The sequence below is a fragment of the Xiphias gladius genome, chromosome 22 (assembly GCF_016859285.1).
Source record: "Xiphias gladius isolate SHS-SW01 ecotype Sanya breed wild chromosome 22, ASM1685928v1, whole genome shotgun sequence".
Lineage (NCBI taxonomy): Eukaryota > Metazoa > Chordata > Actinopteri > Istiophoriformes > Xiphiidae > Xiphias > Xiphias gladius.
The window spans coordinates 18585536-18612882 of NC_053421.1; the positions used below are offsets into that span (position 1 = coordinate 18585536).

Here is a 27347-nt window from a genome sequence, read left to right on the forward strand (position 1 = left end):
ATGGTCGCCATACCTACTCTCTCTCTCCTATTGGTCCTGGCAGAGTGGGCAGGTCTGGTGGACGCCTCCCCCCACCTCCTGCTCCGGCCCAGCCCGCGGGAGCGTGATGCAGGGGCCATGATGAACTTCAACATCGCCGTGATCCACGCCGGTGCCACGGTGCAAGCAGAGGCGGCGGTGGCGTGGCCTGGGGGAAGGGTGCTCTACCCCGGCTTCGGCCGGGTATACGGCTCCCTGGGGGAGAGCGTGGTCACCCAGTGGGGCTCTGCTAACGTCATCTGGCTACAGGTTGGACACTGTCTCCTCTGCCTACTGCTCATTCAGCCTTACTTAAAGGGAGGGAATGACAATGACCATCCATTATTCATATTCATTCTCATCATTTGAGCTGAATGGGCAGCACACTGCTGCTGTTGTGTGGGCTCTGCTGAATGAGCGGGAGTCTTGCCATGCTCTCTGACCACAGCTCGTATTGCTAGCCAGACATGTCAGGCATACCACAGACACCTTCCATATTCACAACACAAAGTCAAGACACACTGCCCTAGTTGGTCAACTCTGTTTGTCTCTCGGTCTTTATCCATCTCTATTTGTTTTTTGTCTCTTTCTTCATTCTTCTATCATGTCCCAGGTGAATGACAGTAGTCCTAAAACCGTGCTGTCCCAGCTGTGTGAGCTGCTAGCGGCGCGGCCCCTGCAGGGTCTGGTTTACGAAGAGGAGAGGCCGCCTCGCACAGCCTGGGGTCCTTTGGCCCCCATGCTGGAGTTTGTCTCTGCACAAACAGGACTGCCCATAGTGGCTGTAGGAGGGGGAGCGGGGCTGGGGAGGATGCCACAGGTAGGAGGAGGGAGGTTGGGATTGGGATGGGAGAGTGAAGAGGAGGTGTTTGCAGTTTGTGTGTGTGTGTGTGTGTGTGTGTGTGTGTGTGTGTGTGTGTGTGTGTGTGTGTGTGTTTGTGTGTATCTGAGAGAGAGAGAGAGAGGTGAGAATCAGATGGATACAAGAGGACAGATGTCTCAGACGATTGTGTAGCTCCAAATGTGAGGACTGGCGAGTGGGACGATGTTAATTAGCTGGGTGCTGTATACTGAAGCAGTATGGATTGACAGCACTATAAATGGAGTATAAAGTAAAGTATAAAGTTATTTTGCCAACAACTTACAATGTCACAATGTTGCACATGCTTTCTGTGAAGAAAAGGTTTGGGGAGGTGCTGGTGCGATGGAGAGGAAGTTGAAGTTCGAGGTCACTGATATGGTGAAACTCAGTTGTTTGATCTGTAAATGGCACCAACTGGGGCTGCCGCTCTGCCTATGATGTTCCAGGGTGGGAGGCAAAGTGCGGACATGGGTGTGTGTGTGTGTATGAGTGAGTAAGGGCATGTGTGTTTTCGGGCATACTGAACAATTGTGTATGCATCAGAAAACAAGTGCCACATACTTTTCACCACCAAATGGGGAACAAAAGAAACAACAGGCGTTGCATTTGTGCTTACAAATAACTGTTTTAGCCATTTACTCTTGAGGAATTAAATTGTAGCACTTTGATGAACTTCCTTTGAAGATGTACCCTTGCCTAGTCCTCATCCCCACCCATCCCCTGAACAGACTTTTTAGAAACACTCCCATTTGGACGTCATAGGAGAATTTGAGCAACAATCCAAGCTGTTTTAGCCCCGCGGCTGCACAAATGCTGCTGCTCCATACAAACTTCAAGCCCTGTGATGCCTCGATGTTATACATAAAGATGGAGCAGTCCAGAGAGTTGTAGTTCTTTGTAGAGAAAATGCTGTCTATTACTTGCACACTGTAAGTGTAGCTGCAGTTTAGAATCAGTACAACTACTGAGGACGAATTCACAGTTTGGTTTTTAACCGGATCTGCTGCTCTCTTCCCCAATCAGGAATCAGGTTCCATCTTTCTCCAGTTCAGCTCCTCCACTGCCCTCCAATTAGAGGTCATCTTTGAGGTGCTGGAGGAGTATGACTGGACTGCCTTTTCCGTGGTGTCCACGCGTCACCATGGCTACCAGGATTTCCTGTCTGTGGTGGAAGGCCTGACGGATGGCTCGTTTATCGGCTGGGAGAAGAAGAGTGTGGTGATCCTGAACGTGACCGACGACCCTGGGGGGGCACGCACGCGCAGGCTGCTGAAGGAGAACGAGGCGCAGGTGAGACAGGGGGGAGGGAGGAGGGAAAGGGGGGAGGAAAGGGGAGGAAGTGCTGTGAGTATCATTGGGGGCACCCTTTCTGACAGGTGGCTTCCCAGCTTTTTCCTTCCTTCTTCGTCTCTCCCTCATCCCCTCCGCATCTCTCTCTCTCCCCTCTCTCCTCTATCCCTCTGTTCTTCTCATCCCCATCTGCCAAAACATAAAGAGTTCAGCGGTACAAGAAACCACAAGTCTATCTGACCTGCAGGCTTGTCCTCAGGCATTGTATGACAAGTTGTGGACTAGGAAGTGCTAAACAAGTTAAACCACTTAACATAGAGTTTCCCCCTTGTTTCCACTTAAGTAATTTTTTTATTTTATTTATTTATTTATTTTTAACACAAATTCTCCCCCAAAGGTCAGCCTTGGTATCCTAACTTTGGGATATTCACTAGAAAGAAAAAAAAAATGTTGTGTGGGTTTGAACAATGATTGGCTGCACAGCAAGAGTTTGTTATGAATAACCCATTGATGGGCAGCTGCAGGGAGATGGCACATGGTTTGTAAGACCCTCACCTCTGGAGATTTTTTACCTGAGCGGTCTTATCTCATTTGTGATTCCATTTTGATCGAGACAGAACTTCTTCACATTATGTAATCACTCAACTTAACTTTACTTTAACTTCATTATAGTTACCTTCTCTATATATATCTACAGCATATACAGAGTACATAGAGAAAAAACTCACCCTTACACTTCAAAGTCAGATTGATTCATTAACCTTGACCAGAATGACTCGTGGTTTTGGTTTGTACCTCTGGGCAATCTCCTTCCTTCATACTGAATGCCTGCTCCCTCTCCCTCTCCCAGCCCTCTGACTTGCTTGTTCTTCCCTTCCTTCCCTTACTTCTTTCAAACTTTCATTCCCACTTCTCTTGCTCTTGCTTTTCACACTCAACATGCTTTTTCCTCCACTGTCGTTCCATATCTTTTTTTTTTTTTTTCCCCCTGCCATCCTCCCTTAAACCACGTCTTTGACCCCATGATCCTCCTGCTCAATTTTTCACTTATCTCTGTGTTTTTATGCTTACTCCGCTCCCTCCTTCCCCCTCTGCCTCCCCCCTTCGTTTCTTTGCCTGGAGACAAGCACACTCTCCTCTGCTGCTTTGCTTTTCACCTCCATCTCTGTATGGCTAGCTTTCATTCCTTCAGTCCATTCGTCCATCCCTCTTGCTGGATGTCTTCCCGGCTACAGACTGTGCTCTCCGCTGGCTCAGTTTAGTCTGGGTCTCAATGTCATTGCTAATGTCTCAGCATGGCCACTGCAGCTCTGCGTGTGTGTTTCTGAGTGTGTCTGTAAGTGTGTGCATGTGCATTTGATTTCTTCCACTCTGCTAGTGTCACTGTTAATATAACATTCTGCCTGCAGCGGGTTGCCTATACTTGTGCTTGCTTTTTAACCCTCTTGCTTTTCACAACAACCCCCCTTCTTTTAGCTTCTCTGCAGGGCTAATACATGCTTGTGATTGCTTAGTGATGCTGTGTATGTTTGCTCTCTCTCTCTCTCTCTCTCTCTCTCTCTCTCTCTCTGCCACATGTTAATGTCTTATACATTCCAGACTGCCTGATGCTGGGGTCTGGGTCAATTTCTACTCAAATCTCTCACTATCTATCTTTTGTTCCATTCCTCTTCCAGCTTCTGCCTTGCCAGTATTTCTTGTTCTCTCTGTCTCTCTTTCGTTGTATGTTTTTCTCTTTCTCCATTTCCCGTCTTTAGATATTGTGTGTCTGTTTATAACTCTGATTCTCTCCTTCCCTCCTTCATTCAGTCTCCCTCTCTGTCTGTCGCCCTCTTTCTCTGTCCTTCCCTCCTTCCTCCTCCTCTTCCTGTCACTCTCATTCCCTGGCTAATTCACTGGAGGTTTATTGGCATACAGATAGGATTGTTTTGCCAAGCCATTACAGTTCAAAATTCAATGAAGGCCCAATTCTCAAAATGTGCTTTCAGTCTGTTTCTCTGACCCTCCCTCCCCACTTCCTCCACTAAAGACTCGTCTTTTTTTTTGTTCTTCGATTCCTTTTGGTCTCGTTTCTTCACTCAGTCATTTATAATGTATTTCTTTTTATTTTAAACACTCTTTCTTTCTTCTTGGGTATTTGTCACGCCCACTCTTTTCCATCTTTTTTGCTCAGCTCAGCTTTATCTTCCTCTTGTCGATCCCTTCCTTCTCTCTCCATTTCCCCTTTAACCCCTAAAACCCTCTTTGGTCCATTTCACCCCCCCGCCTTATGTCCTTACCTCAGCACTTGCAACAAAGAGCTCATCCACTGTCACTGCTCTGTCTTTCTATGTTCCCTGTTCACTCTCTTTAATGCTTTTTTTTTTCTCCATTTCTCCCCAGCCTCATTCCATCATATGACCCCTTCCTCTTACCTCTCCAGGCCCTGATTTTTCCAAAATATGTCATACATTGCTTTTCGTTGCTATCCACCCTCCTCCTTTCCATTCTCCAAGGAGTGACTATTCTGTTTACCATCTCTGATTACTTCCCTCCATCCGCTTCTCCTGCTGTCTTCTTTTCTTCACCCTGCTTTTAATAACATACGTCAAAGTTTAACCTCTTCCCCCTTGTTTTCCCTTAGGTGTGTTTGGTCTTTAACCGGCCCCCCTTCCTATGCTTCCCCACCTCTCTCTCTCTATTTCTCTGCTCTACCACTTACAGCTGTTTTATTTTCCCTTTCTTGTTTTACTCCTGTTTTCATTATTCATAACTGTAACTTGTTGTATGAGGCCCAAGCTCATTAAGCACTGACCCCATTGCCTTCTGTGCCTCCTAGTTAGCACATAGCACATACAGCCATAGTCTTCCCCTTTTCTGGTGTGTCTTCCTCTCTCTCTGAATCATACGCCTGATTCCCATGAACCTTATCACATCAGCTTACAGCTACTGTATCTTTCCTCTTAGCTCTTCCCGGCATCCTTGTTTTTTCTTGATATGGCCTTTTCTATCCAACCCCCTCCCCTCCCACTCAGGTGCACCTCTGCTCCAGCTCTATCTTTCTCCCCTTATTTCTCCCACCCTCTGTCTCTTTCCACGTCTCACCTGTCCCCTCCTTATCTCACCAGCGTGTATGTGTGTGTGTGTGTGTGTGTGTGTGTGTGTGTGTGTGTGTGTGTGTGTGTCTTCCCTCGTCCCTGTACCCTCCCTGGCTTCCTACTGTCCTCCAGGTACGTTTGCTGTACTGTTCCCAGGAGGAGGCCGAGCTGGTTTTCCGAGCCGCCTGGGCCGCCGGCCAGGCTGGAGCCTCACACATGTGGTTTGCTGTGGGGCCAGCTCTCTCAGGTTTGGGCATGGAGAGCCTGCCCCGGGCTCTCTTTGCTGTGCGTCCCCAGGGCTGGAGGGACGAACCTCGCCGGAGGATTGCCCGGGGTGTGTCTGTGCTGACTCACGGGGCAGTGGCGATGCGCAAGGATTATGGAACCACGGGTGGGCCAAACTTTGTCACCAACTGCATGACGGATGCCAATCAGACCCAGAGACTGCGGGGCAGGATGAGGTGAGATGGAGATAAGGGTAAAGAGGAAAACCTTAAAGGGAAAATGTGAGGAGGGAAGGAAGAGAAATATTAGGTCTGGGGGGTAAGTACAAGGCAGTTGGCATGCTCCAGACAATATATGTGAAAAAGGTAGAAAAAAACATAGAGCCAGGATAAGGTGTATTCTATGAAATGAGCTGATTTGGTGCCAGAATGAGCTGGAAGGTGTATGGGTTGAGTTTCTTAGATTCAGTGTCAGAGAGCAGGCACAGAGGGGATATCTGAATTTGGAGCTGGCTATCATCCATGCAAAATAGATGTTGTTGTTGCATGTAGTTGTGAGTTGGCGAAATTACCCTAGCATCTGTAGTAAGCGGACCATGTCTCATGTATATTAATGAGCAGGCTTTAATATATTCCTCGTCGGCTGTGCAAACAGACAGCAGCACACTCTAACAGGTAATTCAAGTGGTTCGGGTTATCATCTAGTTACGTTTTTAACACCAGTCATTTTTGCTCCACATAAACACTACACACATGATCTTGTATAGAAAGACTGCTGGAAGTACTACTGGAGTTTGGTCGGTGTGAAAATGAGCCAAACGTAATTAATTAGTTTATTTGCACTAATTTTAGTAAATGAAGCAGAGCACAAACAATGTGGCAATTAAAAGGAAATGATTCATGGATTCTTCTTTCTTTGTTAATAAACATATCCAATAACAGAAGAGGAAGATGTTCTCATTTCCATTTTTTTTTGCACTGCTACCTGCTGTTCACTATCTGTAACTACAAGCTGTTGTTCCATCTGAGGCTTTCTGTCATATTAAAAAAAAAAAAAAAAAATTCAGATTTTCTGTTTTGAAGCCAGCAAGATGACATGAGGAGACAATTAGGAGGTCCGCCCTGTGTGATTATCAGGCAAACTATAGAGCTTGCAGCTGATGCAGAAAGCAGCAGTTGTTTGACTTCAAAGATTCTGACACTTCTGTACGTCTGATCATTTGTCTGTAAATTTGATTAACAGACAAGACCTGGCTGTCACCATAGAGGTGTTTTGATATCGTCTCAAGAGGAAAGAGAACAGGGCAGGCTTTCTGTTGCATCAAAACCAGCTTTATGAGTTCTATTCTCTCACCTCATTCAAGAATGCAATAAGTTAATTTACTTATATTATACGTTTTCTGTCATTTACTTACTGTCTGCCTTCTCCTTTTCTCTCCGTCTATCGCCATGCAGGTATTTCAGCAACATCACACTTGGTGGTCGAGACTACTCCTTCAATAGTGATGGTTACCTGTCAAACCCTTTCCTGGATGTAATTTCCTGGACACCTGGACGTGGATGGGAAGATGTAAGGACATGACATCAGTTTTTTTATGTCTAACCATGTGCTCGGAGTCTCATGATCAACTTGATTGTATATTATTTTGTTGTCATAAACTGTTCGAATCTTGAGACTCATTGGATGCTGTAATTTTGCCCTCTGAACAAGTCAAAAAGCGCTAAGCAATTGAACCCAGCACAGGTTTTGTGCTGGTCCGAGCATGTTTGTGAGTTTTAATCTCTCCATGCGAGATAGAGGAGCAGATCTGTGCTTCATTGGCATCTGAAATAAAAATATATTAAAATTTAACAGTGAGGATAGGCAGGTCACATGGGTTTGTGATCATCTGAAGTTCACTATGGCTATCGGTGCCTGAGGCATAGGACAAGAGCTGGCAGCTGACCATTTGACCGCACTTTGTTTGCTCCCGCTGTGCTTGTTCAGTTTCTGCTGTCTCTCTGTATCTCTGCTCTTTCCTGGTTTAAGCACACTCACATAATACGAATGCAAGAAAACACACACATATATATATAGCACTGAAACAGGCAATCAATTGACAGAGATCTAATAATCACAGGTTTAATAGTTTATTAAACATTTCAATTAAACAAAAATGACAAACATTGTCAGTTTTCAGGTAAAATGTGAGGATTTGCTGATTTTTTTTTTTTTTTTTTTTTTTTTGGTTCATTAATCATAATAAATTGAATACACTGGGGTTTTGGACTTATGGTCTGAAAAAACAAACAATGTGCCCATCACCATGGCTTCCAAGAAACTGAGATGGGTCAATTAATCAACAAAAAAAATCCTCACAAGATTAAAGGATATTTTCACATGTTTTCAAGTCTTTCTTAATACAATACATGCATGCCCATATGTACCTTTAGAGACACAATGGTTGCAGTAATACTCCCTCCAGGAAAATGAAGGACAAAATCCACAGTCCCAGTTTTGTGCAAAAAAGTTCAAGTTAATCTAATACGAGGCTTTTGCAGTCTGCATAATCCAACTCAAGTGGGTTTGTTCCAAAGTAACAGTTTTTGGTACAAAATTCCCTCTTTGTGCTTCCCTGGGCAGTGTTTCCTTGCTGAGATTCAGCAAAGAGACATTAACATAAAGAGCCACAATCCACTTGATTTGACTAACTCAGACCATTGAATCTTGACATGAGCTTAGGCTGAGTTTTGGATTTTATTTGTCCAAAGAACGAGGCCTGTGGATTTTGTCCCCTATCTCTGACACTGAAGTAGCAATAGGAAGAGATCACCTAATAGCCATTAATCAATACTGAATATAATCGTTAGTTGTAGCCCTGCAATCATACATCTACTCACAAATGTCCTTCTTTATCATTTTTTTTAGAACGCATTGTTCTGGTGTTGTTCTGATCAATAGTTGCTGATTTGTTCTTAGTTTCTGCCTGTGTTGTCAGGTCTTTGCTGTAAAATGAAAAACAGACTTAAATAGTGATGAAGATTTCTGGGTTTCATCACCATCTGGTTATAGACTCAACATTGTTTTGTGATTTTAGTCTACATAACTGTATGCGCAGCTACCAAGCACCAGTACCCCTGGCATGTTATGCATATTCTGTAAAGCTGTGGTTTGTTCAGAAATCCTTAATACAATGCCTTGTCACCTGTTGGAGATGTTTTCCCTTTAATATTCCGGGATTTTACCCTTGTCAGTGTCAGAAGAGAGAGAGCGATGCTCATTCTCTCAACCACACACAGTACATGCATAAAGAAACACAGCACTCTCAGAACATACTCTCCACAACTGCATATTATCACAAACATTGCACAAATACAAATACCAATGCTTCCACACAAGCTTCCACATACACACAAGCACAAATACGCACATTGGTGGTTCGCAGCCTCCTGCTGGTTTTAACGGCACACCAGAGTCCAGTCTCAGTGTGCTGTAACATGCTGACGCCTGCCATATCCCTCAAATCCCTTTCAATTAGAAGCTCCTGCAAAAGTCCTTCGACTCTGTGCAAACCCAGGGTACGAAAACCGCCCACATACACACGCATACACACACGCACACACACACACACCCACGCTTAGAGCTTCCACACTGACGTCCATATGTGTGTACACACTTCTTGCATAAACCCTATAGCACACACACATACACACACACACACACACACACACACACACACACACACACACACACACACACACACACACACACACACACACACACACACACACACACAATGAGGATAAGATGCCTGCATCTGCCTATTATGCACATCCACACTGTTGGCTCTCCCTGAATATTTAATGTTCTCTTTACAAGACTGCACCATTACCTAGAGCCTGGGAGCACCCGGCTTAGCTTACCGAAACACTGCAGACTAATACTGAAGGTTGTCCAGCATTTGCATGGTTTGTTTCGGCTATGGAGGCGGAACACAGAGCTAGATGTTCCGGGATATTAACAGAAGTCAATGAATAAAGGATAATGTTTTAGGTTAAAGTGATTTCTAGTCCTCAAACTTTTGCTCTAAACCAGAATACTTTCCATGTCCCAAAATATTCTAGCAATTTGAATAGCGGGAAGAGCTATCTTTGACTGTTCTTTTTCTGACGTTTGTGTGTGCGCTTTTCTGGGTATCTGTCTGATAGAGAGTAGAGTGTTCTCTCGTAAGCTCTATCTGTTTTCTGTCGTTGTTCCCCACTTTGGTTTTGATTGTCTGTTGCAGAGCTGCGGTCGAAGTGCAGTCAAAATATTGTCATTGTTGCCACCTTCACCCCTTCTCTTTTCCAGCGCTTGCATTACACAGACAGGCAGGCTGCATGAAACTGCTAAACTTTACTCTACTGGCATGCTTAAGCAGTCGAATTCTTTTGTGTTTTTTTTATATGTGTGTGTTTACTGTTTATCTTCATGTATTTCTGTATGGGTGTGCATGAGTATACAGTATGTATGCACACTTTCTCTCGTGTATGTCACCTCAGTTATGCTTGTCAGGACACTTACACTGACTTTTATTTAGATGATCATGCCAAGATCTGTCAAGTTTCACAAAAAATAAGAGACTCTGAATCTTTTTGGGAGTGTTTCTGCCTTGTGCTGCTTTCAAAATTCTGAATATTCCAGGCAACAGCATCCAACACATCCAGAGTGCATATAAACAATGCAAAGTAATGGGGAAAACAATGACACAGCTAAAGGGATGCTTGACAGACATTTTCAGGTCAACAGTGGACACAGAACAATGTGGTGTCATCCACATCATCCAAGAACAGATTTTTAAAATTCAGATGGAAAATTACATCCGTAGCAATGTATCTACCCTCTGCACATATGTTTTTTCAGTGTGTATACGCCTCTAAAGGTGCCTTTTGGCCAGAGCTTGTCACATAAAATTCTTATATGAAACCATAACTTAGGTTCCAGGCTATCCAGTGGCCTAGAGCTAAGAGATGCTGCTTGCCACAGAAACACCTTTGTCACCACAACTCCCACAGTGAAGCCTGTTGTATGTGCAGTATGAATCTGTGAGTTACTTGCTTTCATCCTACTCAAATCCGATATATGTGAACGTAAATTATTATTATTTTGTTCAATGTGTGATTTGACACTAAAGTAAATGACTGGTGCAAACATATCTGGATAAACAGTGAAGCCCCATCAATCAGTGTAGCCTTTGAACATGCACAAATTTGTCAGGTAATTGCTCCCGTCCCACATAACAATGAATATTAGTGCTTGGTGCTCTAAAATAGACTGAGTAGGCACAATATACTGTATAATACCTGTACAATATAATCAAATCTGGTTCTACGTCCCTGCAGTAAATACCATCTTTGTGAAGCTTATATTACTGAATTTTTATTGAAACTGTCAGAGAGATGTTCATTCATCTCTGTAGTCATTTTGTGGCCTTAGTTGGTGGTGTTGCTGCAATGGATTGTTTTATATTGTAAAATTTATTTGTCTTCATTTGTATAATACAAAGGATGGGTAAAATGATACAGTGTAATAAAAACTATGAAAATATACGAGTTTGATGAACGTCCCTCTGGAAACAGTTGCAACAATGATTGAAGATTATAAGGGTTATCAAACATATGTGTAATATTTATTGTAGGGCTTGTAAGGATTGCGTTACATTGTATTGTTGTTGATGTTATTGTGCCTACCCTCTCTGTATGTGACGACATTAAGTGATTTTAAAGCTTTACTGTGTAACTTGTGTTTAAAAAATATGTGATAGATGCAATATCACTTTATACAAGCATGCATATTCATGGGTGAAAATTAAAGTGGTTGTAGGCAATGACACAAGCAGCAAATTAAATATAAAACACTGTACTTAAAGCTTTCATAAAACAATTATTCTGTTCTTTATCTGGTTTGGCAACTCCATCAGTATCTGTGCCTTAAGATCTTAACAAAACCCATTTTTAAGTCACTTGTAGCCCTACAGTCTCTTTCCCTTCCCATGCTACAGTAGCTCTCACAAACGTAACAATATGTGTTTCTTAGTGTTGTAGAGATGACCTGGTTCTGTTTACCATCATAAACAAAGCTACTATCAATTCAAATACAAAAACAAAACAAAACAAAACAAAATAAACCAAAAAAAAAAGAAAAATACTGATTGTCATTGAAATTTGTGCATTGGTGCACTTCACCCTTCTTTAATGGGTGTTTTTGCCCTATTCCCCCAGGTAGGCTGGTGGGAGAACGGCGTGCTGAGGCTGCGGTACCCGGCCTGGTCCCGCTATGGGCCATTCCTTAAACCACCGGATGATGCCCAGCACCTGCGCGTTGTCACGCTGGAGGAAAGGCCATTTGTCATAGTGGAGCTGGCAGACCCTGCATCTGGGACCTGCATCCGTGACTCAGTGCCCTGCAGACGACCCCTTAATGCCAGGTTTGAATCCACAGAGTAAAAGAGAAATCTCAAAAAAAAATTAGTTTTAAGTTGATGTGTTTTATTATATTTGTGATGTTATTGACTTTTTACGTATGAAACTTTTTCTGCAAAATTAAAATATCCATGAGTGGTACTGTAGGGAAATAATAATAAGGAAAGTAGAAACTTCTCTACTTTATTTATTTATTTGTTCTATCCAATTGAGATGACATCAATCACCTATCAAAACTGTGGTATCTTTACTCCCTGACCATAATCAATAACAGACTGCTCTCCCGAGGATCAGTGGAATGACTCAGGGGTCTGGAATCAGATATGACCACAGTGGAGCTTTATGGTTCATCAGCTTCTGAAGGGATGACAGCACCTATCCTACACTGGTCGATCAAACCTGTCACCAAGGGCTCGGCCACAATATTCCTTTTCTATCTCCATTTCCCTCTGTTTTCCTATCCTTTTCTTTCCCCTCTTTCCTTTGACTATCTTTCCTCTAATTTGGCTTTCCTTTCATTCTTTCGTTGTCATCTTTTCATTTGCTTTTCCTTTCCTTTCCTTTTGTAATTCATCCAATGTTGAAATGCACCATTACACCTCAATCAGGCTACAGTATTAAATACTTTTTTTTTTGGACACTTTCACTTTAATTTTATACTCCTTTTTTCTTCTTTCTGACTCTTTCCCAGTGCAATCCATGAGGGTGTGGCTCCCATGAAGCAGTGCTGCAAAGGCTTCTGCATTGACATCCTCAAAAGATTGGCCAAGATTGTTGGCTTCACCTATGACCTTTACTTAGTGACCAATGGGAAACACGGGAAGAAAATTGATGGGGTTTGGAACGGCATGATTGGAGAGGCAAGTATTTGTTTAAATGTGTGTGTGGGTGCCTTTGGTTCTACTTGTCTGCCTTTTTGAGAAATGTTACAATATCGGCCCTCTGTCACTTGTGTATGTGTGAGAGGTGTGTGTGTTTAGATTTGTGCACATGCATATTTTGTGTTGCATTTTCAGTCAACAAGTTGCATAGTAGCATTCCTCAGCCTGTGCTCCAGTGTCCTGGGTGAACGGTCAAAATGCTATGTGTCACATCAATCACTGTGAGAGTTATGGCCACTTAACCACTGCCAGCAATCAGACAGCTGTCATTTATTAAACACATGCACATGTTTGTGAAGACACAACCATACCCTTTAATAGAGGGCTAAGCGCACAGTTACACGAATTACATGGACAAGGATGATGGCTAACCCATGCACATAGTCTCCCGCAAACACATCCTTACAGTGTCTTTATGTGCAAAGACACATCTTTGTATGCACAAACACACAGAATCACAAAGTCACGTGTACGCACATTGTCAGACACCCCCTGGCTAGTTGCGATTAGTCCTTGATATTTTCTTGACAATACTTACTGAGGTTCACGATCCCCCATCAAGAGAAGAAACAAAGATGCTGGCAGAAGCACACAAAAACAGGGATGCATGCACACACTTGCTCACACACATAGTGAGAGTGATTCGGGGGCGGCTTTTTCATTGAAGTGCCCCGCTGTTTCCGTCTTTGTCCCAGAGGGAACTTGCCAAACAACAGTTGTCACGGGTTCCAAAACAGTTCCACTGCATTCTCCTGCTCGATCATTTATACAGCCCGGGCCAGAGCTGTCTGTCAAATTTATTTTGACATGCAAAAGGCCAAGTGAATTTTGTTTTCTCAAACTAATGTCAGTCTTTTGATCAGATGTTCCAAAGCCTGCCATTCTTTGATCAGGTAATCCAGAGACTTGGCAAAGTTGAGAGGAGGGTGCTTTGCTTTCTGCCTCGCTTCATTTTTCTGCTGATTTGCTCTGAAGAGCGGATGTGCCATGTCTAATGTAGATTAACATTTCACTTGTACAATCGGCAGACACAGCGGTTTTCAGGTTTTTCTAGATGGTGGCATGGAGGAGATGGGCCCAAGCTCATTTTGTATGCTAAAGAGATGCACAAGAGACAAGTGTTCAGTATTTGTACCAGACTGAATCCCTGGCCTCTCTCATGCTGGCACATCCGAGGGTGTAGATAGGGTCAAGGTGCAGAAAATGTCACTATCACAACTGGATACAAACCTTTGTGGACTGTGAATGCTGGCTTAGTCTATCTATAACCGCTACAGGAATTATCCATAATTAGATTTCTCTCTTACCGCTGGTTCTTGTCCCCTTTAGGTGGTATACAAGCGAGCGGACATGGCCATTGGCTCGCTGACCATCAATGAGGAGAGGTCAGAGGTTGTGGATTTCTCAGTCCCTTTTGTGGAGACGGGGATCAGTGTCATGGTCTCTCGTAGCAATGGAACTGTATCACCATCCGCTTTCTTAGGTAAGAGGCTCTGTTTATGGGAGGTGTCTAGCTGATGTACAGAATCTAATCTAATTTTAAAGTGTTGAGTTTGCATAAAACGCCTCGGTCTTCGGCTGCTGGTCCTCACACTTAGATTAGCCGTTACTTTTTCTTAGCTGCCTGTCTTCTCAACTTGTAGTTTCACTCCGTCAGCAGACTCAAGGCTCCATTGGGAGAGCAGTGTTATTGGTCTATAGACTGCATTGAGATGATTGTCAAAAAGAGAGAAAGTGTTTATGGACTTCTGGATTATACTGTATATATGTGCTGTATGTGTGTGTGTGTGTGTGTGTGTGTGTGTGTGTGTGTATGTATATATATATATATTGATAAGAATAATACTACTACAAATAATAAAAATTGAGTATTGCAGTTCAAAACTGTTTAATAGGCCCGTATGTTATGTGTTTATTTAAGATTTAAGTCTTTTTTTGTTTCCCTTCAAAGAGCCCTACAGTCCAGCAGTGTGGGTGATGATGTTCGTCATGTGCCTGACCGTGGTGGCTGTGACCGTCTTCATTTTTGAGTTCTTCAGCCCTGTGGGCTACAACCGCAGTCTCCAGAATGGCAAGAGTGAGTGATGGGTCTAAGCTGTCTGTGTTTGCCCGTCTGATAGATGGGTCTGTGTGCAGTCCATCACCGTTGCCACTTGGATCAAATGGACACACACCGAACACACACGTGGAATGTGGTTAAAAAAGTCAAACTATTTTTTTAAGTATGATTTTTTTTTGTTTCAATTGAGTTTGCTTGCTTACTATCCAACTGGTCAGTTTTCACATTCAAAATGAACCAATGGACATTTTGAATGTGCTGCCTTGAGTCCTTAACTGTGAGTGGGGCAAAGAGGAAATTATACTTACAGTAGAGCATGTTGAACTGCATTCACGTGTTCTTGATATTGAAGCAGCAATTCATTATTCAACAGCATAGTTTGTACCCCTGTGATATTCAGTATGCCTGATGCCTCAGTCCAATACCCAGCCCAACTTTCCTCTTTTACTGCATGATTGCTGTGCTCTACATAATTTTGCCTTTCTGTCGTCCTCCCATATATCCCTCTCCCTTCACTCTCATCTCTTTCCTTCGTTCCTCTTTTACTCCTGTCGTATAAAGGCAGGAGCATTTGAGACCTTCAAATGGTGATTTGCAGCATGTGGTTTAATCATTTCTAAGATCATGTAGCAGCTGAATTGAAAGCTGTCTTCCTTGAAATGTATAGTCACCGCCTTATGATCTTTCGTGACAAAAAGCCTGCTAGGTATTTTCATATACAGTAAAGCCATTTTATAGATCATCCAGGGACGTTTAATTTGAATCTGCTGCTTCATCAGCAGTCAGATGCTACTGTGAATACACTATTGTGCCATGTACTGGCTGGATTGCTGTCTAGAAAAAAAACAATGTTACAACTACTCATACTCACTAATCTTTTTTTATTTCTCACTCACTTTTCCCCCTCCATCATTGTGGGCAGAGGCTGGAGGGTCTACTTTCACTATAGGAAAGTCTGTATGGCTTTTGTGGGCCATTGTCTTCAACAACTCTGTGCCAGTGGAGAACCCCAGAGGAACCACCAGCAAGATCATGGTGCTGATCTGGGCCTTCTTTGCTGTCATCTTTCTGGCCTCCTACACTGCTAACCTGGCTGCTTTCATGATCCAGGAGGAGTACATTGACACAGTGTCAGGCCTTTCAGACAAGAAGGTACTTCACTGCTTGAATACTGATTAAGTAGGGAAAGCAGAAAGAGAATTAAAGTCTTAGAATGAACCAAATCCCATGCATTTGAATGTTAAATTGATTAAAGCACAGGAATTTAGAAATGAATAAAATTTCATTTAACATAACTCAATTACCACAGTTCTTGAACACTTAAAAGACAGTTCTAAATACTACTTTCAGTCCACAGACTGCTCTCTTTTCAAAGATTTGACTGTGCTGGGAGTGTTATAAGTTAGTCTGGAAAGTGGACAGAAATAGGTCAGACAGATTGGTGCACAGCCTGGTGTGTCTCATGCCCCTTCCATCTCCCTCCTTCGCCTCCCTTTGCTCTGCTAGTTTCAGCATCCAGAGGAGCAGTACCCACCTCTGAAGTTTGGCACAGTGCCCAACGGGAGCACAGAAAAAAACATCCGCTCCAACTACCCAGACATGCACCAGTACATGGGCAAATACAACCAGAAAGGAGTGGAGGACGCCATACTCAACCTCAAGACCGGGTCTGTTTGCCTTTCCCCACTTCTTGCTTTTTTGTTTTCTAGTAGCTAAAGTCTCCTTTAAAGAATGCTTGTTTCATTAAATTAAGGAAGTTGTTCAAATTGTTCAAATTTTCTTCAAAAAAAAAAGGTAAATATAAAAGTATATTGTATTTTGCTTGAGACATAGAATCATTTTGCCTTTATAGGCTTACAAGACACTATACAACGACCAAGATGTTCAGATAACATATGATTGAGTACAGATCCACAAGCTTAAAAAGAAACATTTAAAAAGACAAAATTTACATAACAAAATTGAGGGATACAAGAGACTCTGTCTTAGCAGTCATTCTTTTTTGATCTCACTAAAACAAGAATCGGTTCATTAAAAGGCCAAGTCAAGATATTGCCTTTAGACAAAATCAAAAACAAGTCAGGAGTCTTCAATGATTTATTTTCAGCTCTTCTACTAAGATTTCCGACCTAATTGTAATCAGACCTTTGACAGCTGACAATACAATCTCACCACAAGGTCGATTCAACAAAACCCATCTGTGCGCATCAGACCATCTGATGATAATGTATCTAATCTTTATGGTTATTAACATTTTTTTTGTTTTTGGAGGAGTCTGTTATTCTTCTAGTTTTTAATGTTCTCACTATTGCACTAGCAGGCCATCATACACAGTGGCACTCTTTTCAACTCAAACTAACATTTCACATCTTTTGTCACACTTCCTGCTTTCTTGCAGAGATTCTCCCACCTTTACTGTCTCTCTCCACCTTCACTTCTATCTCCACCCACCCACACAGTGCAAGCAGCATTTCCCTCTCCAGTTTCTAGTAGAATCTCTATCACCCTCATGTGTTGGATAATCCCAGTTTACTTTATTCTAAGCCTCTGTCATCGTTTCTCGCTCCCCATTGCCTTGACACCACAATTATAACTCAGTGTTAACATGCACAAAAATGAGTAACTCCTGCTTTTTCTTCTGCTGTCTTTTTTCTGTTCCTTAGTACTTATCTTTCCCTTCCTCTCACTCTTCATCTGCCCTCCTATCTTACCATTTCTCTCCTTTCTCCTTCTCCTTTTGGTCCATTCTTTCCCCTCCCAGTGTGCTTTCTTGGTGTGTCTGTATTTAAACTTTATAATCCTCATCACTCTCTGGCTCTATCCCATGTCTTTTCCCCCTGAAGTGTGTAAATCTTTCCCTCCTCTCTCTCTCTCTCCCTGTCACTGCACTCTTTGCACCATATAAATCCCCATCCTCCTCCTCTCCTCCGCCTCCTCCACCACTTTCCCACTCCCTCTTACTCACACGTCTTTCCCTGATCACTGCCTTATTTTATTCTCCTTGTGTTTTCACTCTTTCTGCCAAGCCTGCTTTACTATTCCACCCTTCCTCCCTTTTCTGGTTATGATTTAACTTTTTGTGCCCTCTCTATCATTCTGTGTGCCTGTCTGAGGTATATTTTTGCACTCCAACTCTCTTCCCAGGTACACTGCAAAGATCTACCTTTATACCTCCTCCCCTGCCTCAGCCAGTCTCTCCGTCCCTCTGCTCCCTCTCTCCTGTTAAATGATGACTGAATTCTCCCTTGATCCCTTTACAGGAAACTGGATGCTTTTATTTATGATGCTGCAGTATTGAACTATATGGCCAGGAAGGACGAAGGTTGTAAGGTAAGGACTAACCCACACAGGCAGTTTTGCTCACATATTGTGTATTCAACATATATGTTTGCCTCTTTGTCATTTTTTAAAATATCTGCACATTGTCCTTTCTCCAAGGTGATGACCATAGGCTCGGGGAAGGTTTTTGCCACCACAGGCTACGGTATCGCCCTGCACAAAAACTCACGCTGGAAACGTCCTCTTGACCTGGCCCTGCTGCAGCTGGTGGGAGATGGTGAGAACTACATGAGGAGGGGAGGGTAGAGGGGCAAAATCATTAGGACAGTGGAGGGGCAAAGGGAAAGGTATGGGTAAAATGATAAGATAGAAAAATAAGCGACAGAGGTAAGGGGTGGATGGACGTCGCAGGGGATGTTGAGAAGTGGATGGTCGAGTATAAGGTGTGGAGAGAGTAATGGCTGTAAGGGGTTTTCATTGTGACAGAGGGAATAACGGTGTGTAAGAGAAGGCTGATGGTGCAGCTAAAGAGGTTTCTAGGTCTCTTTATTGGCTAGAAGAGAGGACGAGAAATGGGGGGGCAAGAAGAATGTTGTTTGTTCATTTCAAGCATTGCAAAAATGACTTGATTCTGTTGGTGAAATTGCACAAGCCCCTCCCCCCTTTTCACTCCTCACAATCTATCTGACTTTCACTCTCTTTCCCCTTTTTCCTGCTCTGATTGGTAAAAGAAAAAAGGATTTACTTGTGTGAGTCAGTGTTGTAAAAAAGGATCATCACAACTTGTGCGGTGACAGATTTACACTCATTAGAGATTAGCTGAGACTGACACAGAGAATGAGGAAGTGTGAGGGGGAAAAAAATAACTGAGGAGAAACACCTGAAAATAACCTGGCCGTGAGATGTGAAAAGAGTGTGCTGAAGCAAAGAGAATTATAGAAAACAGATCGGATAATTGAATAATTGATAGCTATGAGAGCATTATTAGTATGCTGTTTGTCTGCTGCACAGTCTTGTCTCTAGGATTAATCCATGGGACGATGGTTCCTCGTGTTTGACGGAGAGAATCTGTTTTTAGCAATAGTTATCAGTACACTAATGCTTGATTGTCATATTCCCGAAGTCCACCACACGTATTTATTGTCTCAATCGGATGCCGCTTGTTTGGCTTTTCCTTATGTTTTAAATCAGCTTTGCTTATGGCATGGCAGACAAAGCCCTTTAGCTGTTTCTGGCACGCAGACACTTTAGCTGCTTGCGCACTGCTAATGCCAATTTGGTGAAAAGATCTATTAAATAAGACTGACATCTGGAGCTGAATAGCTGGACCTGGAAAAGAATGTGTGTATGTGTGTGCAAAGAAAACAGAAAACCCAGACAGCCCTGACTTTGTATGTTGTTTGTTTTAATTCTTAGTACATGCCCTTGTCCTTGCATCTGTTCTGTGTACCAAAGACCCTTAACATCAGCTGTGTACGCTGGATGGATCTAGTTACAGGGTGGTGTTGAATGCTGAGGGTTCCAGCCGTAGGCAGGCGTTATTGGAGTGGATTACTAAGGAAGAGGATTAGTTTGTTTGGATGTGGAGGGAGGGAGTTGGGGCTCACATTTGGCGTGCCCTCTCAACAATCGCCCTGCGGCTCAAGGACTCGGCATCACACCCTCAGTTGGGCTAAATCATGTCACAGTGTTGCATCATTATTATACCATGCTGTGTTGAGTCATATCATTTTACAACTGCATTAGAGGATAGAGGGGCACTAGAGAAGTCCACCGCTGCTTTGTCAACGCTGTTAGTGTGTTCTTCTCCTTGTTGTAGCCTCTGGTGATTCATACCGCAGCTTTAAGAGATGGTCATTGATCTCTCTACAACTTGTTTCCTGATAAAGGAAAAACTGCTGAGTAGCAAGATTTCCCTTTTTTCCTCTCATCAGACTCCCTTGTATTTTTCGCATAGTATCATGATTTTGATTCCAAGAATATATTATTCAGTGAGTAGATACCAAAAAAAATGTGAGAAGCTAAGTTTGTAGCTCTTGGCTGATAGGATATTTTTTCAGAAATCTTGCAATGAGGTTTGTCATGTTATGATAAAAGCAGGGGATTGTACTGGTCATGGTTTACTGCTCAACAACTGTGGAGCTCAGCGTCTCTGCACATGTCTGGCATCATGCCACATCTGGCACACTGCAAAATGCAAACATGCATGCATTCCACTTGCACACACACAGTCACACAGACACACACACACACACACACACACACACACACACACACACACACACACACACACAAACGCGCGCGCACATACACACACACACACACACACACACACAAACATGAAGACACACAAATACTGTTTCCTTTATTAAATAATGTCTTTGTGGTGCTTGCCAGCTCTGCTTTTGCAGTGTGCCAGCTCCACATGACCTGACCTTCCGGGAACGACAGAGGTGGAGTGTGGATTTGACACACCTGTCAGATTTGGCAGGCCTGAGCTGGCTGCAACTGAGAGGTAGAGACAACTGCCATCACAAAGGTCTAAGAGAGGGAACACACAGGCGCAGTGAGAAGAGAGTCAGATTGTAAAAGAGGGAGCGAAGAAACACGAGATGAATCACTGGAAGTCAAATGGCATGAAAAGCCAGGAGATGAGACTTAGAGCTTACATAAAGGATTTGGCTTGGACTTGTGAAGTGGAGGGCAGATATGAGACTACCTGTTTATCTGTACTCTTCACTCAAACACTTGCTATTTTCACACCAGGCTTCTGTTTGGACACATTGCTGCTACTGAAGGTCAATGACACTGACAAATCCTCTTCAGCGGGGCTATACTCTGAAGTAAAAAACGAACCTTTGTGTCTTGTAATGTATATTTGTATGAGTGAATCTGAGAAAGGGAGTCTGCCAGGCGGCTGCAGTAGCACTGTGTGCATCTGTTGCTGTAGCTGGAGGCCACGGCTGATTGGCTAATGATGTTCTACAGGAGACACATTAGCCAGATCACACAGATGACTGAGTCGGCTTCATCTAAGCTACACAAGCACGGCTAACGATGGCGCAAATGAAAAGGCTAGAGTTTGAGTTTTCACAGAGCAGTGTGGTGTTGCAAGTGGATGCTTGACTTGTCAGCTTTTAAACCCTGCTATAGCTGTTTGACTTGAAATAGTTCTAAGACTGTAATATGCAATAAAATGCATACCTTCAGACCTGGTTATTGCAGTGCTTCTCATTCTGCCATTGCTATTAGTTTAACAGAAAGCTCTCATTATGAGTTCTGGCCGTCCATCACTATGGTCACACGAGCAACCCCCGCAGCCATTCATAGGTTTAGCAGGGTAGCTCGGTTTCGTTAGGCCAGTGAGATCATAAATGAAAAAGCAGAATTGTGGGTAGAGCGGTCTTGCCTTGCCTGGTTCCTGGTAGGTTAACAGATGGGAATCTTGAATCCCTCAGAGTTTACCACCTTGATAGAGATTCTGACCAGCCCTCCAGCACAATTAAATGATTATGATCTTCTCCCTCTGCCTCTGTCTCTGTCCCTCCCTATCGGTTCTCTCCCACTTCACACTTTTCCCTCTTTTTCTCTCCTCTCATCCTCTTCAAGCTGATGAGTGTTCCTGCTGTTTGTCGTTATGACACAATCTCATCCTCTCGTCCTCCATCACTGCTTCCCTTGTCCCAGCTCCCTCTGACTGCCTCTGTCTCTCTTTCAGTCTCATTTCCCTTGATGTTATCGTGGACAGAGAAAGAATTCCACTCGCTCTCTCGCTTTATAAAACATTCTTCCCAACTCTCTCATTACCGCTCTCTCTCTCTCTTCCATGCTTATTCAGCCTGTCCAACCATCTCACTGTTGCTCCTGGTCTCCATTTCTCCTCCTCTCCTCATTTACTCTGGGTTACAATGTTGAGATTAGGTTGTCGGTGCCATTTTACTTCTCAGTGGTCCTTCATTGTTTTGGACTCTCTTCCTCTGTCTCAGTCTCCTTCCTCTTTGTTACTTCACACACACTGGTGCTTTTTGTTTTACTGACCTCTGACCCTGAGGAGTCACCTATGATAATGGGCAAACAGCAAGTAATACTCTAGATCTGTACTTTAGTGCTTATTATTAGCCTTCTGTCTCCCTGTGTGTCCCTTGTCACTATCTATCTATCTGTCTATCTATCTATCTATCTATCTATCTATCTATCTATCTATTTGTACAATGCTAAAATAACCCCAAGCATCCCAGCCTTAATTCTTCTCCTATCCAACATGATCCATTCTCTCATCTCTTAACCCCTTTATGTCTTGTATTTTCCAGTCTTTTTCTGGTCTTTCTTTTTTGTGCACAATCCTCTCTCTCCTTCCTTCATGTTCTCTCTCTTTTTTAAGCCCTCTCTGCTTTTACCCCCTTTTAACCTCATCCATTTCCCTTTTCCCACTTCTCTTCCTCATCCTTGCCTACCCCATTCCCCACCCCGTCCCCTTTTCAGATGAGATTGAGATGCTGGAGCGCCTCTGGCTGTCAGGTATTTGCCATAATGACAAAATTGAGGTGATGAGCAGTAAACTGGATATTGACAACATGGCCGGGGTCTTCTACATGCTGCTGGTGGCTATGGGCCTCAGTCTGCTGGTGTTTGCCTGGGAACACTTGGTCTACTGGAAGCTGCGCCACTGCATGGCCACCAGTTCTGGGAAATTGGACTTTCTTCTAGCAATCAGCAGGGTAAGTGTTTTTGTCTGTGGGTGTGTGTGTGTAGCTTTTTTTCTGCACTAGCACACTAAATGTCTTAACTTTCACCCCATTAAAAAACCCTTTTTGTGGCAAGCACTAAGTTTTCCTACAATTTAGTGCATGTAAACTAAGCTGCTTTAAAACAGGACAACATCATTGGAATCAAATAATGTGCATTTAACCATAATCACACACATGGCTAAGCATGTGTGTTCCTGCCTGTGTGTGCCCTTATCTGTTACTGAGTGTGAGTGTTTGAAAGTGTGAGGTCTAGGGTCAATTCAATTCCACTCAGTCAATTCAGGAGATTAATTGAAATTCAATTCCGCTCACACCCTGGATATCCTGTTCCTTTGACAGTGACCTTGACGGAAACAGCCCACACCATATGCATGCGATTACTGTAGCTTCACTTATAATTTATCAATTTTCAACATTGTGATTGCAGTTTATGCATCTATGTATGCAATTTCATTAACCAAGAAAAGCACAACTGTACTATAAATAGGACTGGATTTTTATCGGAAAAATAGTAATCTTGCATTTCTTTTGAAAACTGGAACTTAATTGTGTCACTGTTTTATGATTACCATTCTCATCCACTCCCCTCTTTCTCTCTCCCTTTCTCTATCTCTCATGTACATGTAATATGTCTTTTTTATAGGTGTAGCATATCTGAATCTGTACACATCTATGTTGTTACACTCTTTGCCAGTATATTCCTGCACCAATACAGCCCAAGCAACATTTAATTTAATTTGTTTTTCATTTCAGAAAATAGTGTTTATTCCATTTCATTTCCTGTTACCTAGTTAATGTAGTCTCATTTTACATATAGTTACATTACTTTGTTTTCTCTTTTTCTCAGGGCATGTATAGCTGTTGTAGCTTTGAGGATGAAACAGCGCCAGGTGGAGCTAAATCTTTGCCTACTCATCACCACACTGCAATGGTTACAGTCCCATCCCAGCCACATGTTGTTTCAACATCTATGACCAACCCAGCTATTGCCATGGCGCAACAGCAGCAACCACCACAACAGCAGCAACCACAGCCCGCCTACAAAACACCTCTACCGGGCTCTCCTCCCACCGTGGTGCATTCTGGGACAGCACTGGGTCCCTCCAACACCCCCATTGCTGGTGCACCCCTCCCTTGCTCCACCTTCCTGCCTCGGCCAGACCGTAGACTGGCTGTCGTGGATCGTTGGAGGCTGCCCAAATCTGCTACAGCTACCAACCCTATGGCTGTAAGGGGGACCATCACTGACATGGGACCCTTTGCTCAGAAAGTCCCACCAAACTGGGCTTCATCTACTGGAGGGGGTGGGGGACTTGATGGCTATAAGAGATACTATGGTCCCATTGACCCTGAGGGACTGGGGCCCTGCATGGAGCAGCAGGCAGGGTCCCAGACCCCCAAGACTATGCCCAGGGGCCACCCCCAGCCACCTCCAGCCAGTGTGGCCTTCTACTCAGAGAAGGGCATGGACCATGGGGTGGGGAAGAGGGTGGTGGGAGGTGGCAGCGGAGGTCAGGGGAAAGGGGCCGTTAAGTCTCTGGGCACTCCTAGACTGCCTCCTAAGAGTCAGGCCCCTCTGCCTCCTACACCCCCACTGCCACACCCCTCTCCCCCTCTCCCCTCATCCTTCTGGAGGAAGCGCAGGCCCAAGAAGCCCAAAGAGCCTGGAGGGCCACTGTATGAGAACATTCTGCCCCTGGGGCGGAGGGGAGGAGCACGAGATGGAGTGAGGGAGGGAGGAGGGAGGAGGGCACGCCCCCTCTCTCCCCCGCTCTCACTTCCTGTGCCAGTACCCCTCAGCCCCTCCTATACCCCTCCTTCTCCGTCTGCCTCCTTGCACTACACGTCCTCATCCTCTTCGTCAACCATGTCATCCACATCCACATCTTCATCTGCCTCATCCTCTCGCTCCACCTCTCCCACCTACTCTTACAGCTCCTCCAGGAGCACGCGAGAAAGGACTGGAGGAATAGATGGAGAGGATGATGATGACGATGAGGAGCTGACAGAGGAGTCAAGCCTCCTCCTTGGCAGGGGGAGGGAGAGAGAACGTTCAATCATCCGGCCTCGTTCCCTCAGCCATGGGCGCCTGCCTCCACCTATACCCCCCAGGAAACCACGCACATCCTGGGGTGACAGAGAAAGAGAACGAGAAAGGGAGAGAGGGGGGAGCCAACTGTCTCAGCTCCAAGAGTGGTGGGCAAGCTGGAGTGAGAGAGAGAGGAGTGGAGCAGGTGGAGATTCTGAGAGGCAAAAAAGGGAAAAGAAGAGGAGAAAAGAGAAGGAGAAAGAGAAGAAGAAAAAGAAAAAGAACAAAAAGAGGAAAAAGAGGGAAGAACGGGAAAGAGAGCGAGAGAGAGAAAGGAAGCGGCGAAAAGTGAAAAAGAAGAAGAAGAAGGCACTGAAGACAAAGAAGAGGGGGAAATCCACTGGAGGAAAACGTTCTGAGCCAGAGGAGGGAGATGTAGAGCCGGAGAGGGAAGGAGAGGCAGAAGGAGAGAGGGAAGGAGGAATACAAGACTACTCCTCCTTTTCAGCTCAGTATCGGAGCACATTTGGGGAAAAAGGGCGGGATTCATGGGAAGGAGATAGGGAGAGAGGCAGGAGAGAAGGAGGAGACGAGGGCAATGACAGGGAAGAGGAGGACAGCGGCAGAAGCAGAGAGAGGCATCCCAAATCTTCACACTCTCATTTCAGACATCGTACCCCTAGTAAGCGCTACCCTAACCTCAACAAACTCCCTGCATCAGTCAAATTTTGGGTGAACGGAAGAGGAGATGACTCCAATACTCCTCCAACATCCCTTCACCCACTCCTTCCATCCTCCAAGCGGAGACGAAGTGGGGGGATGGACAGAGAAGATAGTGGTAGAGTTGGAGAGCGGCGTCCTTTGTTAATGCATTATGAAAAAGAGAAAGCACAGACAAGAGAAGGCCTGTCCTTCCATGAGTGGGACTCAGAAGATGATGAGGATGATAATAATGAGGAAGAGGAAGAGCGGGAGAGACTGAGGGAGCGGGAGGAAAGGGGAAGGAGAGCAGGTAGGGGAACAGTGTCTGAGTCAGAGAGGGACAGGGCCAGGGCAGAGGACAGTTATTCAGATGAGGGCTCATCAGGGGAGTTTGGCCATTTTGAAAGGTACTGGGATGGAGGCGCAGGAGGAAGCAGTACTGGAATAGGAGGCATAGGTGGAGGAGGCTGGTTCTTTGGCACCTACCCCTCCAGAGAGAAGGGGGGCAGTATCAATAGTCGAGATGATTCCTTACTAGGGACTCGGGCAGAGGGATGGATTGGTGCTGATTTCTGGGGTTCAGGGACAGGTGTAGGTTGGGGATCAGAGGGAGGGAGTGGAGGGCTCGGCTCACAGTGGCCGCCACCCCCCGCAGCCTTCCCTCCTCCCAGAAGATACTGGTCAATGGACAAGATACCCGTGAAGGGAGAGAGATGGAAGAGTGGAGTTGGGAAGAGCAAGGGGAGAGCGAGGGACACAGGGGAAGAAGCAGGAAGGGCCACCATGTGTTCCTGTAACCTTTACCCCCAACCCCATCCCTACCCACATCCCCACAGTCGCTCACACACCTCCCACTCCAAGAGAGGAACCACAGCGCTTTCCCATAGCCAGGAAGAGCTTCTCCCCCACTGCCACAGCTTCAGCGGGGGCTCTCGCCCCAAGCCTCTGCCTCCCAAACCAGATCCCATTCAGGCCAAATCTGGCAGCCAATCTAACCTCAGCCTCAGCACACAGCCCACAGACCATCCACCTCAGGCTTCACCGTCGCCACCCCAGGGGCCGTCCATGTCTCCCACCTCCCTCCCGATGCCCATCCCGCCTCCGCCCTCCTCATCCTCCGTCTCACCACCAGCAGGGGTTGGGATGGCAGGCCAGGGCCAGGCCCAGGCCTCAGCCAGTGCCAAACTCCAGTATCAGAGACTACGCTCGGTGCCACAGCCACGGAGGTTCTACTCCCCCCACCTGCCACTCAAAGCCAAGAGCCTGTGCTCGCGCCGAGGGTCGGCCCATTTCTCCAGCCTGGAGAGTGAGGTATGACAGGGGGAGAGGAGAGAGGGAGACGTGGGAGCGAGCACCACTGCTAGTGAGAACCGCGGTGCCATTGCAGCTGGAGCCAGGAATGAGACCAGAGATACGGCTGCCTTGGTAACCATAGGTAATCAATTAGCGACCATCACTGCGGGAACTAATCTGGACCGTAGTTCTCTTGCTAACACTACTTTGTGTGAGAGCAACACTACCGTCACCCGCTCCATTGTACGCGTTCTAGTGAGGGCGACAGTGAGACGCCACACCAGGGTGAGCTACATCCGTTTGGATGGTTCCCATGATGACGAGAGTGAAGGCGAGGCTGCATCACAGAGGACAGCAGCCCCAGAACTTCTCCTCCGCTCAGAACTGAGCTTTGTGATGTCATCTTCGGTTATCCTCCCCTCCCCGAGTCACAACTATGGATAA

The 27347-nt window shown here is 44.8% G+C and overlaps 1 protein-coding gene across 1 annotated transcript; it reads left to right on the forward strand.

Moving 5' to 3' along the window:
- Positions 1 to 27347, forward strand: LOC120783988 (glutamate receptor ionotropic, NMDA 2D). Its single transcript, XM_040117400.1, has 17 exons — positions 1 to 288; positions 632 to 838; positions 1904 to 2170; positions 5380 to 5708; positions 6927 to 7041; positions 11712 to 11917; positions 12604 to 12772; positions 14123 to 14276; positions 14745 to 14870; positions 15775 to 16004; positions 16359 to 16519; positions 18113 to 18182; positions 18291 to 18408; positions 22614 to 22849; positions 23727 to 24294; positions 24403 to 26916; positions 27160 to 27347. Exons 1-17 carry the CDS (start codon positions 1 to 3, stop codon positions 27345 to 27347), a joined length of 5946 nt encoding a protein of 1981 aa, XP_039973334.1.